We start from the raw sequence: 20,804 nt of genomic DNA, 5'->3' as shown, positions 1-20,804 counted from the left end.
AGGTCAAAATTATTAGCCCCTTCAAGCTATTTTTGTTTTAATAGTCTACAGAACAAACCATACTTATACAATAACTTGCCTAATTACCCTAACCTGCCTAGTTAACCTAATAAAGCCTTTAAATGTCACTTTAAGCTGTATAGAAGTGTCTTGAACAATTTCTAGTAAAATATTATTTACTGTCATCATGGCAAAGATAAAATAAATCAGTTATTAGAAATGAGTTATTAAAACTATTATGTTTGAAAATGTGTTGAAGAAATCTTCTCTCCATTAAGCAGAAATTGGGGAAAAAAATAAACGGGGGCTAATAATTCTGTGGTGCTAATAATTCTGACTTCAACTGTATATTTCAATTAATATGGAAACAGTGTATGTTTTTACCAAAACTAATACTGGATGTTTATTAAATGTGTGTGCGTGTAAAAGAATATAATTTTTCAAAAAACATAAAAAAATTGTTACTCCAGCCGGTTTAGAGTGTCATAATAAACGTTTTCCGTTATAACTAACGTAGTTCAAACAATGAATCTGCGACAGAGAAACTATGGGTTTTGGGAAACACTCGTAAATACATTGTTCTTTTCCCAAATGATGCATCGTACTATGATAGTTCAGCTGTGAGTTATGTCGTTGTTTGGGAAACGCACCCTTGATGAGTTAAAAGTTCAGAAAAGGAACCAAAAATGTTTCTCACCATTGCATGTGTCTTTAGTGAATCAACTGTAATCATACAAAGCTCCGAGAACACTTGTTTTGTGGCAAAAACTGTAAATATGACTTTGTTTGTCTATATCTTCCCAGACGTCTATATCTTCTCAGAAGGGCCAGACGGAATCTGCGGACATTTTTTGCTATTTCTGCAACAATTACATCTATGGTGATGCATTGTGTCATTACTATTCAGTTCCCAATGTACCTTAGGGTGTTTTCTCACTTGGCAGTCCAAGTGCAATGAAAACTAACTCTGGTTCGATTGTGCTATACTGGCTCTATAGCTCTGTAGTTCTACTTCCATGTAAAATACGAATACAACAAGGACCTAAACAAACCAAAAATAAGCATACGGTCACAAAATGCAACCATAAAATCCTCTGAATGCTCAAGCATGTCTGTTTTTTCTTGACAGTTGATATGTTTCCAAATTAAAATTCAATACAGGTATTATAAACGTGTGTCCTTACACATTTTAAAAGCTATTCACTAGTTAACTGAAAAAGGCCACCATGTTCACACATACAACAAGCGTGTTCAGAACACATCATCCATTCATTCAGCATGTGTTTATCCAGCATATGTTTCACGCAGCGGATGACCTTCCAGCTGCAATCCATCACTGGGAAACACCCATACACTCTCATTCACACACATACACTACAGACAATTTAGAAACTGGAGCACCAGGAGGAAACCAGGTAGAATATGCAAACTCCACATAGAAATGCCAACTGACCCAGCCGAGGCTCGAACCAGCGACCTTCTTGCTGTGAGGTGACAGCGCTACCCACTGCACCACCCAGAACACATCATAAAAGCATTTATTTTTATTTTATATCCTAAGGTAAGCCTTAAAAATCACAGTGTGAACACTAAGTGAACCAAAATGAAAATATAATATTCTTGGTGTGTTACAAGTGTGAGAACACACACACATAACCCAGTTGGAAGAAACTGCGTTAGTTGATGCATAAATAAAGACAATAAATCTTTGTCACTGCTGTTGGTTCATTTTGTGCAATGTGCAGCTGACATGCACATGAAATACCCCAGAATCCTAAAATATCTGTTCCCCTTTCTTGATCTTGCCAGAGGCATTGCCAACACAAATAAATGTTGCATATTGACACTGCTTCTCATTTTAGGTCACCAAATGGCTATGTACACTGTGGAACTGGCTATTTATGGGTGAATACACTGCAAAAAGTGTGATTTCCAGTATATATCTGGACAACTTAGCAAACAGTTTTTCAAGCAGCGACTTGATCTACCCATTTATTAAGACAATTTTAGCCGTGAGAGCAACTTTAGCCTGTTATAGTTTCCTCGTTGGTTTACTAGGCAAATGTAGACAAGACCAACAAGTAAACAATACAGCTTCTCTACCATCTATCAATAACAAATACAGCATATCTGTGTTTGACATCATTAATGAGAAGAATCCATTATCACAAATGTTTAAATTTACAATGCATCATAAAGTCACTTAAAAGATCTCTAAAATCTAATCTGGTAGAGTTTATCGCAAACAATAAAGCATGAAATCATTGTTTACAACTGCTCTTTTAGTATAAGCAGCTAAGTTTAATGTAATAGACAGTTTAGAAGATTTGCATCTCAGTTTACACATCTGTCAAAGCTAAGCTGTCTGTACAAGGCAGATATGGAGGAAATTTGGAGATTGTCAAAAGCATAGACAGTGAGTCCTAAAGATGCTTCATTTAAATCACATAATCTCCATGCTATTTTTTTGTGAATAAAAAAACAACCATTTAGAAAGGATGAAGGAAAATAAGGGTGAATATAGGAGTCAGGAGAATGAATGAGTCAGCGTAAGGTTGTCATGTGTCAGCTTCTCTGCCGCATGTTGGCTGACCTGACAAAGAAAGCTAAAGAAAAGTCGGACAGCTGCAAACGCTCAACTTGCAGGAAATGGGATTTGGGTTTGAGGGCATGACTCTCTTTATATGAGAGAGACCTCTCGCTGGTGTTTAGACAAGGCCTCAGATGAGAGGTGGCATGGAGAAAGTACCGTACCGGAGTCATATGCCTTTTCATCTTTTCATGATGATGAGACAGAATCTCTCCAGGCCTCGTGCTGTAGTTTGTATATTTTACCAAGTCCAAATAGAGGTGGAAAAACTTTCAGAAAACTCCACACTCAGAAAATAAAGTCTTTAGCTGAACTTAATATAGTTGCTGACAGTAGCTTCAAACTTTGGAAATGGGTTTTTTCAACATTTAATTAAACTGTAAACAGTGACTGGATTTGCTTAAATGATAAAATGACACGCCAAACTAATTTAACTGTAACTAATGCTAACAACAGAGCATTCAAGCATGAGAATTATAACTCTTAAACACAAGCTTTCCACAATGGTGATCCAAACACCATCACATAACAAAATTTCTGTCATATTCCAACAAAACAAAGCAATAAAAAAGCACCTCCACTTTTCAAATTCTACTCAAAAAGCATTCAAACAACACTCAGCCTTTACTCACCCCATTACTCCAGTGTAAAGCATGCCGGGAACTGGAAATCCCCTGCTTGGAGAAATGCTATGCTAACAGAAATTGGTGTAGTCACAACAAGGTGGCCATCTTGGAAATGTTTCAGTCACACAATTTTAGCTTGGTCGTGCCCATGCTAATATGTTTATGTTTGGAAATGCGTCTCCTTCGATGCGTTGGGCTTCTATCATTCGGATAAATTTGAATATATATTTTGGAAAACAGTTATACATTTTTAGTCATGTTATTCTCAACTCATAATTTACATTTTCTTTCATTTGTTTTTAAAGTAGTTTATATAACTGCACTGGTTTAAACATGTTCTGAAAATATAGACAGCAATCAGTTCAAACTGGGAGGTTCATCAAGTGCATTAAGACAGATTTATTGTGTTTGAACTAGGGCTAGACGATATGGCAAGTATGCAATCTCTATAATTATTTTCTATTTGGAACGATAACAATATTTTTTCGATATAAGTTGTTAATGCTTCCAGATTTAAAAGAGTACCCCAACAATGACTAAAGCCACAAAAATTAGAGGGTCCAATAAACGGCATAAAATTTTCAGGCGATACATTTTCAGTGGCTGAAAATACATCTCTAATATCACCACATTTCAAAATTCCCATTGTTGCATATTTCTGCTGTGCAATTGGCTCTTAAATCTGTATACAGTAAAAGAAAGTCCAGAGCTTATCATTGTTATTGACATAAATTTTATTGCTGTTCAATATAATATCGTTTATAGGCCCAGCCCTAGTTTAAACTGGTTTTGGCTATTACTATTGATTAGTAAACCCACAGTATTTTGAAGTGTTAAGTTAACTTAATTATTTTTAATGATCAATTTACTTAATAATTTTAGGGTAACAGGTTTACTCATTCCACTAATTGCTTTTTACAGTGTCTGATGGTCTTATTTTTACTTATAGCATTTATAATACCTTGTTTTAGCAGTTAATAAAAATAACCCATTCATGAATCTTTTCTCTCCAGTAATCAGAGCCAAGGTGGTTGGAAAAAAAGAAGTGGATTCTGGGAACGATATTTATGGGAACCCGATCAAGCGGATCCAATATGAGATTAAGCAGATCAAGGTGAGGGACGAAAATGGCAGCTGTTAAAACCTATCCACCATTGGAAATGCCTTTCATTGGATTAAAAGATTTGTTGTCCTCATGCAGATGTTTAAAGGCCCGGACCGCCACATTGACGTGGTCTTCACTGCGCCCTCATCTGCAGTGTGTGGAGTGACCAATTTGGACACAAACGGCAAGAAGGAGTATCTCATCTCAGGTAAAAATTGTGTTTTGGGCAAGTAAATGTACACTGTGAAAAAAATATCTGTAATATTTATCTGTTGTCCATATATTGGGATTGATGTTTTTCATTTATTTATCCTTTTGTATTGCATTATGGGACCTTGATCTTTCCTCCGACAACTTTTGATGTTGACAAGTTTAAAAAAGGTTACTTTTATTGACATGTTTAATAGCTTGAAGTGGGTTGATGTTGGAAATTACTGTACAAAAACCTGGCAATAGACTGCCAGTACTTTTTTAGTTATTTTACAGACCTAATTTTGTTGGCTTGAGAAAGCCAACCTATTGAAATCCTGTTTAAACTTATTATTATTCTTCTGAGACTAAAAATTCGGACTATATCTCTTCCTAGGGCTTTAATGTTATGACCAACAAACTTTGGTCAGACCTTAAGAGTGGTCTGACTTGGCATGGTATATCTTTTCTAACTGATCCGACTTTCGGTTTTTCAAAAACTGTCCCGGAAAACTCCGAAAAGTCCCATCAACTTACCATTGCAACCAACTTTAACACATCATATCTCCAAATGAGAAATACTTATAAACATGTGATATTCCACATCTGAATTTGCTGTCAGGCTGTGTAAAACTAGATATTAAACTTTCTATCTATTCATACTTTATTCATACTTTTTCAAACTAAAAATCGATAAATAATCGATGCAATTCAGAACCATAAATAAATAAGAAAACTATGAATCAAACAGAACCTGTTAATTAACAGACATTTTTACAGTGTAGTCAATCCACAAAACAACACTATTGCTTACAGCCTTCACAGCAAAGAACTTGCCAGTTGGCTCGTGCTCCACTCGAGGCCATCCATTTTCAGACAGGACAGAAGTTTACAAACTGTGAGTTGATGATGTGCAACGTGCTGAATTTAAAGCTGGATTTCAGCTCCTCTCCTCTTTTTCTAATGAACTTGCTGAGCAGGCAACTCCGAAGGGAAAAAACACAGAATATAAAAGAACGACAAAAGATGAACACAGAAACTTCTGGTTTCCCCATCTTAGCCCATTCCAGCAGAGCCCAAATTACAGAGTTGACAAGGCAGAGGTCTGTGGAGGGTAGCAATTGCCTTTAAAGCCCAAGTTTTCGAGGAGGAGGGGAGGTAAAATAATGAGAGAGCTGATCCTGTAGTGTGGAGTAACTGCTGAGGTTGTGTTTTCAGGGCACACGTCGACTTCTCCACACTGAGCACAAACTGCACAAGTTTCAAATTGTAACCAGAGCTAAAATAGCTTGTTTATGTCATTGTATTTGTACATTCCCTCCCATTCTGTGAACTTTGTGGTTGGCTATACTTCAACAAAAACCTTTTTGTGTGTAGTGTTTTTCACCAAATTCTGTCGCTGACTCTGTGATGACCTCCGTAATGTGGTTCAGTCATAATAAAGAACAGTAGATGACTAACAGAAGGGTACAGTTTATTCTAGAACAAAGCGGCGTTTGGTAAACGTGGCGACATGTTATTGTATTCTGCTGTGCTGTTGTTTTGTCTGCTGAGTCTTGATGTGCCCATGACTATCAGATGTTGACAGACTGTTCAGTTTGTTTTGTCTGCACACTGTGTGTTTTCAGGCAAGGCGGAGGCCAACGGTAAGATGCACGTGACTCTGTGTGATCTCATCATGCCCTGGGAATCCATGAGTGCCACCCAGAAGAAGAGCCTTAGTCAGCGCTATCAGATGGGGTGTGACTGCAAGGTGAGGATATTAAACTTTGGAGGGACATATAATAATTATCACTGTAAAACATACTGTCAACAAGTGAGCAAAATTCAGAGTTTGAACAGTTGGCTCTGTTTCATTTTATTTGAACTGGTCATGACCTGAGGTACGCAAAATGGGATTTTGAATTAGAATGACAGGCAAATTAATCTTTCTGTCTATTTATTCACCCCCCTTTATATCCATCTGTCCATCCAATTAAATATCAAGTGCCAGATCATCCATCCATCCCATTCAGTTATATTGATCCATCCGATTATAAGTCCATCCATTCATCCAGTTATATATCATATGCTTGTCCATCCATCCATCCATCCAGTTATCTTTCCATCCAACCCTAAATGTATTATTGCCTGTGTCTGTCTGTCTATGCAACCATTATTCACCCATTCATCCGATTATCTATCCATCTGATTATCAGTGTACCAATTCATCCATCTATCCAGTTGTCTTGTTCATCCATTACTCCAATTATTAGTCAAACTGTCTGTCTGTCTGTCTCATTCATCCATCGAAGTACCAGTCTATCCATCCATCCCATCCATTATCCATATATCTATTTGTCTATATATCTATTGGTCCATCTATCTATACATCAGTCCATCCAAACATTCAACTATTTATCCATCCAATCACCCATCTATCCAATTATCTGTAAGTCCACCCAACAAACCAAGAGTTTATCCATCATCTACCGACCCATTTACCTGGTTATCTGTCTATCAATAGGTACATCCATCTGTACATCAATCCATCCAAACATTCGATTACTTATCCATCCAATCACCAATAAATCCAATTATCTGTAAGTCCATCATCCACCTACCCATTTATCTGGTTATCTATTGGTTCATGCATCTGTACATCAATCCATCCAAACATTCGACTATTTATCTATCCAATCACCCATCCATCCAATTATCTGTAAGTCCACCCAACTTTCCAAGACTTTGTCCAGCATCCACCCACCCATCTATCTGCTTATTTATCTATATATCTATTGGTCCATCTATCTGTACATCAATCCATCCAAACATTAGATTGTTTATCTATCCAGTTACCCATCTATCTAATCATCTGTAAGTCTATCCAACTATCCAAGAGTTTATCCATCATCCACCCACCCATCTATCAGGTTATCTATATATCGATAGTTCCATTCATGTGTACATCAATCCATCTAACATTCAAGTATTTATCCGTCCAATCATCCATCTACCAGTCCATCCAACTATCCAGGAGTTTATCCATCAATCTGTTCAACCACATTAGGGCTAAAATCCTTTAACCTCCAAAGCTGATTATATTTAAGTAAAATTAAAAAGGTTTAGATGGAGTTAGTGCAAGAATAGCTTGTGAGGATCATACTAGGATCATACTTTCGCGAACGCTCACGCTCAATCTGCCCAGTTGGTGGAATGAACTCCCTAACTGCATCAGAACAGCAGAGTCACTCGCTTCTTTCAAGAAACGACTAAAAACTCAACTATTTAGTCTCCACTTCACTTCCTAATCTGCAATTGCCTCTTTAAATATCACACTAACTGTACAAAAAAAAATAATAATAAATTACTAATACTACTAATACTTCCCCTTCTTAGACTTTACAGACCTGAAACTTGCCTATAGCACTTATTCATTGTTGCTCTTAGTTGTGTAAATTGCTTCCTTGTCCTCATTTGTAAGTCGCTTTGGATAAAAGCGTCTGCTAAATGACTAAATGTAAATGTACTATGCATAAATATGACACCTCAAATCTTTCTGCATTTTTAGATGTCAACACACACTACTTGCACTTTACCCAAGTAGTATTTACCTTGTTATAATATATGTAGCATTTGCACATTTCATTTAGCCAACCTCACGTGATGCTTTAAAACAAAAAACAGACCCAGTATCACACCCAGTTTACAAACATTGTTTTTGCTTAACCCAGATCACACGCTGTGCGACCTTCCCATGCGAGATCAGCGCCCCAGAGGAGTGTCTGTGGACAGATTGGGTGACGGAGAAGATAATTCATGGGCGCCAGTCTGACCACTACGCCTGCATCAAGAGAGGAGACGGCTCCTGCGCCTGGTACCGCGGAGTCGCGCCTCCCAAAAAAGAGTTTCTGGATGTGGAAGACCCTTAAAACATCTCTCTCTCCCTTCTCCACATCACCCGATCTGAGATTCTTACAAAAATCATAGATGAGGTGTAACATAATATCGGCATAAAGACAAAACTCTACCAAATTGAAACAGGCTAGATTTAGTGTACAGTCTTCTTTAGATATCGCAACATGAGACAGAATGAAGCGAATGTAACAACCCCACCCAAGGCTGGCTCTCCATCGGGTGTGGGACAATCCTTTAAAACGAGAGCACTTTCTGCCCCCCAAAACAGCGCTTAGATTTCTCTCTGCACAAAGGATCTCTTTACAATCTCCCAAAACTGCAGTCGCTCAGCTCATTTGGTATTTTCAATTTCTGGTAATCCAGTTCAAACCCACATGGGGTGGTAGTGAAAGTATTACTTTTGAAGGTAGCGTAATTTCCCCAAAGCCATGCCAATTGGTCCACTCAGATAAATGGTGAGGCAGGACTTCCCAGATAGTTCAAAGATGTGCGGGGACCTGGAAAGAACTGGGGTTTAGGGAAAAGCAAATTAAAGACCAAAGTTAATGTCGCTAGTCAGGAATTTGTGACGGAAACAAAATTGTGCTGCTGACCAAATTTCAGAACTGTTGTATATGAAGCTGTTCTTCATTTCACCTCCACTGCTTTTCACAACACATCCTTCGTGTATACCCCCTGAAAAAATTAAGGATTCATAATCTGACAGCAGTTTCTAGTGTTAGCAATATACAACAAATTCAACGTTTTTACGTACATTTATAAATAAACCATCCCTAATTTGTTTTGTCAATATGTCTGTATATATACTTAGTCTCGAACGCCCACAATTTGTGCATTTATTCCTCCGTTAATAGTTCAGTGATACTATTTGCACTTTTTAAAGACAAAACCAAGAGGACTGTCTCCTCTTTTCTTTTCTTTTTTTTTTTTTGTAACTCATTTTAATTTGTTCTTGTTTTACTTTACGACTTACAATTATCTAAGTTCCTTTTTTATCTTCTGTATTGTGTCATTTACGTACCGAGGAGGTACCCGAGACTTTAGTTGCCATGGTAATGGGAAGACCCTTGGTTTTTCCCCTGTAGTAAAACAAGGCTGATTGGATTGGCATGCAAAAGCACAGGCCTCTAAGCATGCGCTGAGGAAGAGGAAACAAAGAGCGATGTTCCTTCCTCCTGTGCTGTCAATAAACTCAGGAGTTTATTGGCGGCTTGAGAGGAAGGCATGGAGTTGGATTGTTGCAGCTGTCCTCTGATTGGGCATTGCCAAGTCATGTGATTGACTGAGGGCGAGGCGTTTGAATACTAGTTGCTAGGCGCTTCGCCAGAGTGAACCATGTGGTTATAGTGATTGAGAGACAGGGAGTGAAAAGCGCTGTTGAACTGACGAAAGCAACAATAAAAGTGTTGATCGATTTAATGCGTCGCTATCATTGTATAAACTCAACACCGAGATCATTTGTATTGACAAAGGGAGCATTCTTAAAGGGACAGTCCACCCATTAATGTTAATTCTATCATAACTTACTAACCTTTCACTTATTCCAAAACTGTTCGAGTTTCTTTCTTCTCTTGACCCCAGAAGAAGGTATTTTAACAACATTTTGGAAACTCTACAGTATTTTGGAAGCACTTAAGGGTCAGTAAATATGTTTGGGTGAACAATCCCTTTAATAAGTAATTGTTCAATTCACACCTTTCCGTTTTGGCTGTCAGTGTTCCAGCATTAACGTACAACGCTTTTTTGTGTGTGATTTAAATTAAGATTTTTGATTCAGTATCCTCACTTCTCTTCTTCACACCAGAAGCATTGTCATAAACAAGCTTGGACGAATAGGCTATATAAAGGTTAATGTTTAATATGCATCGAGCTATAACTACTTAAATGGCTTTGTATTAATTGTTATTGAACTCTAATGGCGTAAGTTAATTGATTTTGTTTTTCACGTTTATACTTTTTAAAATGCGTTATTACCTTTGATTTATATGATCATTGTGTTATTTTTTACCAGTCTTTTGTCTTTCTCTTTCATGATTTGCTGAAAAAGAGCAGGAATGTGAGACCTAGTGTCTGAACCACATGACAAAAGCTGTGGTAGAAGAAGCAGACTATGCATGTCTTTGATGCTTTGTGTAATTCTCATGTCGACGTTCACTTGACGGATAAATATACAGTATTACCAAATAAAAAAATATTAAACTACATCAGCTGGTCCCATTAATGCTTTTAAGTCTGCGCATATTTATTTATGAGTCATTTTGGTGGTCACATTACATTTATAAAAGTCACTTTATTTTCAATGAATAATTATTCGGTCCAAATGTATGCTTCAAAGGTTTAAGAAGATTTTGTGAAAACTTCAAATGCGTGAAATAATGTTCAGTCTAACAGATGTATAAATAAAACTAAATATTTATTCTGACCTATATTATTACACAGTTGAAGTCTCCTGCGTAAAATTGGTAGTTTTTAGAAAAAAATCCCTAAGTGCCGTTTAGCCGAGAGATACTTTTCAACACATTTCTAAACATAATAGTTGTAATAACTAATTTCTAATAACTCATTTCTTTTGTCTTTGTCATGGCGGCAGAACATATTATTTTAGGTCATATTTTGGAAGATACTAGTATTCAGTGTGAATTGCAAGTGCAAGACTTTACGAGAAGAAGAACTATTATAGAAAATATTGTGAAAATGGCCTTGGTCTGTTCAAATTCACTGAAATTAATAATGAATGAAAGTTTAACATGAGGACTAATAATTTGGGCTTCAATTCATCCATTCATTCAGCTTAGTCCCTTATTTATTAGGGGTCACCACAGCAGAATGAACCACCTGGACTTCAATTGTATATACATAAAACCAAGAGAACATGCTACATTTTATTTTTTAAATATAATATAACAATACATTTTACAAATATATTATTCAAAATGTTGAAAAATCCAGTGGTTTAAAGGATAGCGACCAAGTATAATACTTGTAAATACGCCTGACAATTATTTGAGCTATTTAATGAACTAGTGTAACACTGAATGACATTTTATTGGCTGTAAATCATGTTCAGTAAATCAAGGCAAAGGTTGAACCATTGAACCCAATATATTAAATTACTTGTATTATAAATTCATATATACAAATATTTTTTTATGTTGCATTAATAAGTGTAACCAAGCAAATACAATATATAATAGAGCTGCACAAATCATCAATATCGCAATGTGTGTGTCCGCAATAATCCCATCTCAATATATGCAATGTTGAGTTAGGATTATAGACGATCAGGTACCACCGGTCAAAACACAAGAGACTTGAAGAGATCCTGCAGAATTTAAGCATAATAGAGTGAAAGTTACTCATTTGCATGTTTTTTAAGGCCTGTGACAATGTAAGCATTTTAAGAGAGTTCAAAGCATTTCAATTGAGCACAAATAAGTTTAATAAAGATTTATTTTATCAAACCATTTTTATGATGAAGAATATGCATTATTAATTTGATTATTCAGTTTCTGTAACTGAATACTGTTAGAATCTCCACAGAAAACCATAAATCACTGTTTATTTTACTTTAATATTTGCCCCACTGTTTATTTATTACAATTTTGTTTATTAAATGTATTATTAAATCAAATACAAATATATTTATATTTCACTCCCCTATAAAATCAACCCAATCAATCTAAAGTCTTTGCAAAAAGAGTTAAGTCATTATATATATATATAAATATATAAATATATATAAAATATATATATATATAAAAAAAATAATATATATATATATATATATATATATATATATAAATAAATATATATATATAAATAAATATATATATATATATAAATATATATATATATATATATATATATATATATATATATATATATATATATATATATATATATATATATATATATATATATATATATATATATATAAATATATATTATTATAATATATATATAAAGAAAAAAAATTTCAATACTATGCAGCCCTATTGTACGTAGTATGTAGCAAATGAAATAGCTTAATTGTAAAATATAATATAATATATATATATATAATATTTAATACTGACCTCCTCTCGTGGCCTTTTACAGTATATATCATAATACTGACCTCCTTTCGTGGCCTTTTACAGTATATATCATAATACTGACCTCCTCTTGTGGCCTTTTACAGTATATATCATAATACTGACCTCCTCTTGTGGCCTTTTACAGTATATATCATAGAGCATCTGAAAGAAGTTTTTCATATTTACATTTTTAAAAACTCGAATGATCAGACACTGCCCTCATGTGGCAGGAATGAAGAGCGAATTCAGGCGACGATAAATTAAACACAAGGTCCACTTTGGTTGAACTCTCACGAGTTCAGGGGTTTATTTCGACAGCTGTCTGTTCATTTCATCATCTCATAATGATGAAAACAAGTACAGAACTCAGATAGTTCACAGTGAGGTCAGACTACGAGCGCATCAATCTTTGCTTTCCTTTTTTTAAATGTAAATGCAAGGCACACAACATCCACAAAACACTCTTTAAACCTGAACCTTAAATGGAGCATTCATCCAAAAGTGAAGGTTTCCTCACCATTCACACCTTCAAGTGGTTACAAACTTCTGTGTTGAACACAAAAGAAGATACTTTGAAGAATGTTGGAAACCAGTAAAAAAATAAGGAAGTCAACACCTACCAGTTTCCAACATTCTTTGAAATATCCTGTATATCTATAAAAAAATATCTATAACAATTGAAGGGATGATGACAGAATTTACATTTTTGGATGATGTGTCCCTTTAAAGACTCACAATTTTATGCTTGTAACTGGTATTTCAAACATAAACATGATATATATTTCACGACAAGTTTCTGTCAGTTTAAGAACATGTTAAAACCGATGGCTTTAGAAGGCATTAAAGCATCAGACCTTAAAAATGACAGCTTTCTGAGAGATGTATGTGGTAATGAAGATGGAGTTTGGCATCAGAGGGAAATATCTTTCAAACTTCACAATCTGCTTGCAATTATTCAGGGTAAATCATACATGACAGGAGGACTAAATCAGGTTCAAGCAATCTCCAGAAATTTTCTGTAAAACTTATCTATCAAATCAAACTGATTCTCGGCAGCATTTAGGGCCAATTGTAAAACAACTCTTCATATATTAGGCTTTACTGCAGCAAATCTCTCTGGGTCGTAAAGCAAAATGTCAAACCAAAACGCTTCTTTTTAACAACCTTATCAACAAAAATGTGTGTGTGTGTGTGTGTGTCCAGCGCTCACAGGCCCTTGTTGAAGTAAACGTGACTGATTTGCTCCCCGTACTGAGAGATGATGGATTCTCTAAGCTCCGGCTCCAGTTTTGACACAGCCATCGAACTAAAAATCAATAAACAAATAACAGATTAGTTTACTTCAGTGCAGAGTCCACAATATTTTGCACAACTTGTTTTCTTTTTTTTTTGCAGCTGCAGTAACTAGAGAAAAATATAAGCTAATCAAGCTAGGAATGTGATGAGGATGCGAAACAAAAAGACTTAGTAATTCATTTATTTATTAGGAGTGCGTTTTAATTTAAGTATTTTTGAAATGAATGAATGAAATTATCAAATGTAAAATTAACAACAAACTTTTAATATGTTGATGCTATAAAGTTAAAAGTTAAACTTTTTAAAGAAGCTGAAAACTCAGCAACTGATTTACATGTTAAAATAATAATTAAAAATAAATAAATTGAACAATTTAAGTTTTTATTGATGCAAAAATCTAAGAACATATACTTCCTAAGCTAGGAAAATAATGAGTATGTACAATAAAATGAAAAAATTAAATAGATGCATTATTGATAATTTTATTCAGTAGGAGAAGAGCACATTTTTATCAGAAATACTTTTAAAATTAAAGAATTAAATTTAACATTAATTATATAAAATTGAAATAAGATTTTAAAATATGTTTCCACTAGTAGGAGTGAACCCATTAGTAATCCGTTTATTCAGTAGGTGAACATTTTCATCAGAAATACTTTTAAAATTAAAGAATTAAATTTAACATTAATTATATAAAATTGAAATAAGATTTTAAAATATGTTTCCACTAGTAGGAGTGAACCCATTAGTAATCCGTTTATTCAGTAGGTGAACATTTTCATTAGAAATACTTTTAAAATGAAATACGTATAAAATTAAAATAAGTTTTAAAAATATGTTTCCACTATATAATTATCAGTAGGCAGTGCTTCCCATGGGTTTGAAATATATTTACTGTGGTAGCCGGACTGAAACTAACCTTTTACTCACGGAACATAAAAGTTGCTTTATTGGCGTGGCATTTTGTACAGGATTGCCAAAGCATTTTAGATATGTATAAAGTATGTAATATATATTAAAATCATCAAATTAATAAAATATATAGCAAAATGAGAAATATATGACAGTAAAAAGGAATAAAAATAGTGCTAAAATTATAATAATTGCAAGAATAAAAAGTATAGATTATGTACATAAGGCAAATGAGTTGATTAACCCTTTCTAATGGTGTACAAATATTTTGCAGCCAGTAAATATGTCATTTTGTGGTCTCTAAGTATATAGAGTCGTTTATCAAAGAATTAGGCTATTTATTTAATGTTTCTCTCGCACAGTCAACTGTGAATCCAAGCAAAAATAGACTTAAATAAAAAGGTAATGCAAAAACGCATATGATTAACGACATCTTTAGAAAGCGAAAGTGGAATTCCAGACATTTTAAGACATTTAGAAACCTCAGCCGGACATATATTTAAGTGCCCAAAAGACACATCTCTGTAAGTCTGCAGAGCATGAGAATCTGTGGGAGTGTTGACAGGTCTAAATGTGTAGGGCAAGAGAAGAATTTCCAGTAGTTAATCGATCGCAAATGATCACCAAATATACTTGGGCAGCCGTTAATATACCTGGCGGGCCTGCCCAAGTAAAGTATATGTGTGGGAAGCACTGGTAGGAGTGAACCTATTATTAATAATTGTATTCGGTAGAAGTACATTTTATTATAAATACTTATTAAATTAAACAATAAAATTACTTGATATAAAATTAAATTTTTAAAACAGTATTTTTTCACTATAAAACGAAGCAATTTTGCTAACTGAGTTACCATGTTATTTGACAAAATGAAAATAATTCAATCATTCATTCATTTTCTTGTCGGCTTAGTCTCTTTATTAATCCGGGGTCGCCACAGCGTAATGAACCGGCAACTTATCCAGCTAGTTTTTACGCAGCGGATGCCCTTCCAGCCGCAACCCATCTCTGGGAAACATCCACACTCACACTCATACACTACGGACAATTTAGCCTACCCAATTCACCTGTACCACATGTCTTTGGACTGTGGGGGAAACCGGAGCACCCGGAGGAAACCCACGCGAAGGCAGGGAGAACATGTAAACTCCACACAGAAACGCCAACTGAGCCGAGGTTCAAACCAGCAACCTTCTTGCTATGAGGCGACAGCACTACCTACTGCGCCACTGCCTCACCAAAATGAAAATAATAATTATTATTAAATTAAAAGTTTATTTAGGATTAAGTCCTCAATTATTTTATCGCTACATAACTATGAGCTCTTTTTGAATTTAATTAAATGTTAATTGTCAAAGTGAAAATAATGAACATGTCAAATAAAACACTTTTTTAAACACTAAACCCCAACATTTCTGGAGGTTTATTGCACTTACAGCGGGGAAAATACGTTTTGAACACGTCATGTTTTTTCTGTGAATAATATTTCTAAAGGAGCTGTTGACATGGAATTAAACCAGGGTTTGGTAAAAACTCAAACAATACAAACATAAAAACAACAAAAGAAATCTGAAAAATAAGTTATGTGTAACAGCAATGGAATGACACAAGGAGAACTGAACTACTGAAATAGATTTAATGCTTTATATAAGAGTTTTTTTTAACGATTGCAGCTTAAAGACGCCTCTAATATGGAGAATGAAGTCATATGCATTGCTTATGTGTGATTTATTTTTCACAGACTTCAACAGAATGCAAAAATCTTGATGGTTCTTTGAGTCTTGTCTATCAAATTTGATATTTATTTTGTATTTTATATTGGATTCAAGTCAGGTGATTTGCTGGGCCATTCTACAGCTTAATTTTCTTTCTCTGAAAGCATTCGAGTTTCTTTGGGTGTGTTATGGATCATTGAATTGCTTCATCATACTGATAATGTAGATGTTGTACTTAAACAGCGAATTTTAATTTACACTGACAAAGGCCAGATGGTTGCTGAATAACTTTCAGCTGAATAAGATTTCAGCAGCTGTCTGGCCTTTCACTGCCTTTCTACACCTCCCTTTCTTCATGTGTTCAATACTTTTCTCAGCGTCATTTCACTTGATTATGCATAACTTAATTTGTAAACTAAGTCATATTGTTTTCTTTGCATATATGGATTTATTTGGTTGCATTCATCTGGTGAAAAATTCATGTCAACAGCACCTTTAGGAATATGTTTTCTAAGAAAAATTATGACATGTTTAATACTTATTTCCCTGCTGTATATTTGATGACACTACTGCATTAAAACCCCCTATATAATCTGTACAGTATATGCAAATGTTACCATCTCTGAGGAAACAGTGAACACGCCGCAGGAACCATGAAGATCAAACTGTGAAGCAGAGATAGACAGAAGTTTCCTCTACTGAAACATATTTGACATATTAATTATTGCTATTTTTATAAAGCGAAGCAAAATCACTTACAACACACCGACCATCATGACTTGCAGCGGCCCATGAAGAAATGTGATTTTCTGCAACAGAAGGAAAAAGGGAATGAGATAAGATTAGATTTACAAACACAATTAGTGCATATAACACACATCTGATCATTAGCCAACATCAAGAAGCATTATAAAATAAATGTTTATGCCCCCCTGATAATAACTAGATGTTACAAGAAAGTGAATTCATACTAGAAACCCTTGCAAATCATAAAGCAGTTCTTCTATCCTTTCTCCGTTGGTTCCAATGGGTGCTTCTTAAACACAAGAGAGCTTCAGACTGACCTGCATGAATCTGTGTTTCTCCAGCCTCTGCATAATAATGGGGAGAATGACTGGAAAGAGGACAGAAAGGCTCAGGATTCAGCGGTTTTATTTCTGCACTGAGATCTGATGGTTAAACACTGGTCAAACTCTGCACTCACTCATGCCCGGCGCTGCCATGGTAACGCGAGAGATCACCACCTGTGTGATGCCCTTCACAGCTGCTTTCTGTCATAAACACACACACACACACACACACACACACACACACACACACAGTTTATATACTAAATGCTTTAATTGAATGTTGCAATTTTCATATTTGGTTGTTTTTTCTACATCTAGAGTTCTCATTATTCAAGTATCATTAAAGGTACTTTGAATAAAAGCATTACTGGATAAAATGTCATCACTAAAAGATTCATCACATTCAGATCTCTTTGACACTGGTACAGTATTCAAGTCCATCTGACCCAGAACAGAATAGTTTTTAGTAAGGAAACAGAATATTTTTTGGGTTGTTTTTTCAGGTCATATTGGAGGTGGTACATTTGAAGCAAAAAAATAAATTATAATATATATATATATATATATATATATATATATATATATATATATATATATATATATATATATATATATATATATATATATATATATATATATATATACATACATACACACATATACACACATATATATATATATATATATATATATATATATATATATATATATATATATATATATATATATATATATATATATATATATATATATATACATACATATATATATACATACAAACTTGCAAATAACACCGCTTTTCTCCGGTCTACCTCCGAAAGCAGCACCTCCAATTCACATTCTGTTCAAACTTTCTCTTTTTGCTTGATTTTGCCATTGCTTTTTCGTTGGGTTTTGTGTTCGTGCATGTTTCGCTCAGTTTCACGTTCATTCGGATGTACAAAAGAATATGCGTGAGATTCTGCATACGCAGTGTTTCATACATCTGAATTTTTTTACAGTACGCACTGTAAATGTGCGTACGCAATGTTTTAGTAAGATTTCCACGCAAGTCTTCGTACATGAGGCCCCAGAAGTTCAACTTTTTGTGCGATGGTTAGCATCTTCCTCTGCCTTTTGGGTGCTATTGCAGGTGCCTTTGACAGTGCAGAACATTTCATCGAAATTGTGGGGAGAAAACTTGCAAAAATACAGTACAGCACTTCAGAGTCACATTGCTAGCAATCAAAGATTTATGTAAATTTGGCAAGTTGAACGCATTTTGTACTGTAAAAGAAGATTGATTGGCCTACAGCTAGTCAGGACGCAGAACACAATGTGCTGTAGAAAAACAGCATGTCAAATTGCACTAAAAAAATCTGCAAAACTGCGAGGCCACGAAACGTGAACTGCGTTATAGCGAGGGACCACTGTTTTCCCTATAACTTTAACTGGATTTACAATTATTAGGCCCTTAATAAATATACATTTTTTTTGGCTACAGAACAAGGCAATGACTTGCCTAAATAACCAAACTTGCCTAGTGAAACTAATGAACTTAGTTAAGCATTTTAATTGCACTTTAAGCTGAATACTAGTATTTTGCAAATAACTACACACACACACAGTATTCTTTTGTATTGTGAAATATATACAGCTTCTTCTTTACAATCAAAATAAAGCATGGATAAGTTACATATGATATCTATTGCAAGGGTAAATGTAAACCTGCTAATGTAATAGCTGAAATGTAAATGTCTCCTACCCTTGAGTGGCCCAGTTTATTTCCATCTTCATCTGTCACAGCAATGCCATGCAAAATCTCCCTGCATAGAACAGAATCAGTTTGAATATGCCAATATCTGAACCTGCAAAACTGACAGGAAAAAAGCTGGTAAAAAACAGGAGTCTCACTGCTGTCTCATCATTGGGATGTTCACACAGTTTGCAGCAGCGACAGCAGCGAATGGCACCCAGCGAGCCACCAGTGGAGGAGCTTTCTGAAGACACAGAGAAGAACAGATGATAATAAACAAAACACGGCAAATGTAGATCCAGAGTCACCACAGAAAACAGTGGAAAAAAAGTTTTTTATTTTTTTTATTTTTCTGTTATTTTATTGTAATGAAGTAAATGATTACCATAACTGACAATTAAAGTAAAATATTTAGGTATGCATGTAATTTATTAAATATGTATTTTATTTTATTACACAAAAGTATATAACATTAAAGTAAATACTTAACATTCATTTATTCATTTTCTTTTCGGCTAAGTCCCTTTATTAACCTTGGGTCGCCACAGCGGAATGAACCGTCAACTTATCCAGCTTATGTCTTACGGAGCGGATGCCCTTCCAGCTGCAACCCATCTATGGGAAACACCCATACACACTTATTCACACACATACACTACGGACAATTTAGCTTACCCAATTCACCTATGCCGCATGTTTTTGAACTGTGGGGTAAACCAGAGCACCCGGAGGAAACTCAGTGGGAATGTGGGGAGAACATGCTAACTCCACACGAAAATGCCAAATGGCCCAGCTGGGGCTCGAACCAGCGACATTCTTGCAGTGAGGCAACAGCACTACTTACTGCACCACCGCGTCGCCAAATATTTCACATTTTACACATTTTTTGTTCATTACAATATATTATAAATTTAAATAAGTTTAAATTATTCATATATATATATATATATATATATATATATATATATATATATATATATATATATATATATATATATCTCATTACTACATTAAACACTTGGCGGAGTTGGCGCAATACAATTTATTTATATACGCTACGGAAAGTTACCCAATTCACCTGTACCGCATGTCTTTGGACTGTGGGGGAAACCGGAGTACCCGGAGGAAACCCACACGAACGCAAGGAGAACATGCATACTCCCCACAGAAACTGTGGGGAAACTCCCCAACTGACCCAGCCAAGGCACGAACCAGCGACCTTCTTGCTGTAAAGCAACAGCATTACCTACTGCGCCACTGCTTCGCCCTTTTCTATGACATATATATATATATATATATATATATATATATATATATATATATATATATATATATATATATATATATATATATATATATATATATATATATATATATATTGCGATATGTATGCAATTTCAACAGATGACTTAAATAGCTCTATTAGGAAATAAACTATTCATTTAGATTGATTGGAGTGATTTTGTAATCCTGTAAAAAAAAAAAAAATAGTGCAACAAAAAAGTTGAATAAACAGTGCTTCATGGTGATACGGAGTCAAACAGTATACAGGTACAGAAATTCAATAATGAAATGTAAAATAACACTTCATAG

The 20,804-nt window shown here is 34.8% G+C and overlaps 3 protein-coding genes across 5 annotated transcripts in view; 1 reads left to right on the top strand and 2 right to left on the bottom strand.

Annotated features, from left to right (window-relative positions):
• Positions 1-3,392, bottom strand: part of cyth1b (cytohesin 1b) — a 194,977-nt gene extending 191,585 nt beyond the window's left edge. The window contains exon 1 of the mRNA XM_087274681.1: positions 3,223-3,392. The gene's annotated coding sequence lies outside the window, so the exon portion shown is untranslated. The remainder of the gene's footprint in view (positions 1-3,222) is intronic.
• The window catches only part of timp2a (TIMP metallopeptidase inhibitor 2a), a 44,359-nt gene extending 33,748 nt beyond the window's left edge, over positions 1-10,611 (top strand). Inside the window, 4 exon segments of the mRNA NM_182874.1 lie at positions 4,230-4,330; positions 4,418-4,529; positions 6,139-6,263; positions 8,224-10,611. Of these exon segments, the coding sequence (NP_878294.1) occupies positions 4,230-4,330; positions 4,418-4,529; positions 6,139-6,263; positions 8,224-8,421 (536 nt within the window). The 3' untranslated portion in view covers positions 8,422-10,611.
• A 2,144-nt stretch (positions 10,612-12,755) lies between these two features.
• The window catches only part of sfxn2 (sideroflexin 2), a 48,202-nt gene continuing 40,153 nt past the window's right edge, over positions 12,756-20,804 (bottom strand). For 2 of the 3 annotated variants that reach the window (XM_087274705.1, XM_087274706.1), the window contains 7 exons: positions 19,370-19,455; positions 19,221-19,281; positions 17,611-17,677; positions 17,471-17,520; positions 17,166-17,215; positions 17,024-17,071; positions 12,756-13,789 (listed from right to left, as the gene is read on the bottom strand). In XM_087274705.1, the coding sequence (XP_087130831.1) occupies positions 13,690-13,789; positions 17,024-17,071; positions 17,166-17,215; positions 17,471-17,520; positions 17,611-17,677; positions 19,221-19,281; positions 19,370-19,455 (462 nt within the window). In that variant the 3' untranslated portion in view covers positions 12,756-13,689. The remainder of the gene's footprint in view (positions 13,790-17,023; positions 17,072-17,165; positions 17,216-17,470; positions 17,521-17,610; positions 17,678-19,220; positions 19,282-19,369; positions 19,456-20,804) is intronic. The other variant, NM_212730.1, reaches the window with a different exon arrangement.

This window comes from Danio rerio, chromosome 12, assembly GCF_052040795.2.
Source record: "Danio rerio strain M-AB ecotype USA chromosome 12, GRCz13ab, whole genome shotgun sequence".
NCBI classification, from domain to species: domain Eukaryota; kingdom Metazoa; phylum Chordata; class Actinopteri; order Cypriniformes; family Danionidae; genus Danio; species Danio rerio.
Note: the sequence above shows the minus strand (reverse complement) of the source record. Positions and strands in the feature narration are given on the sequence as shown.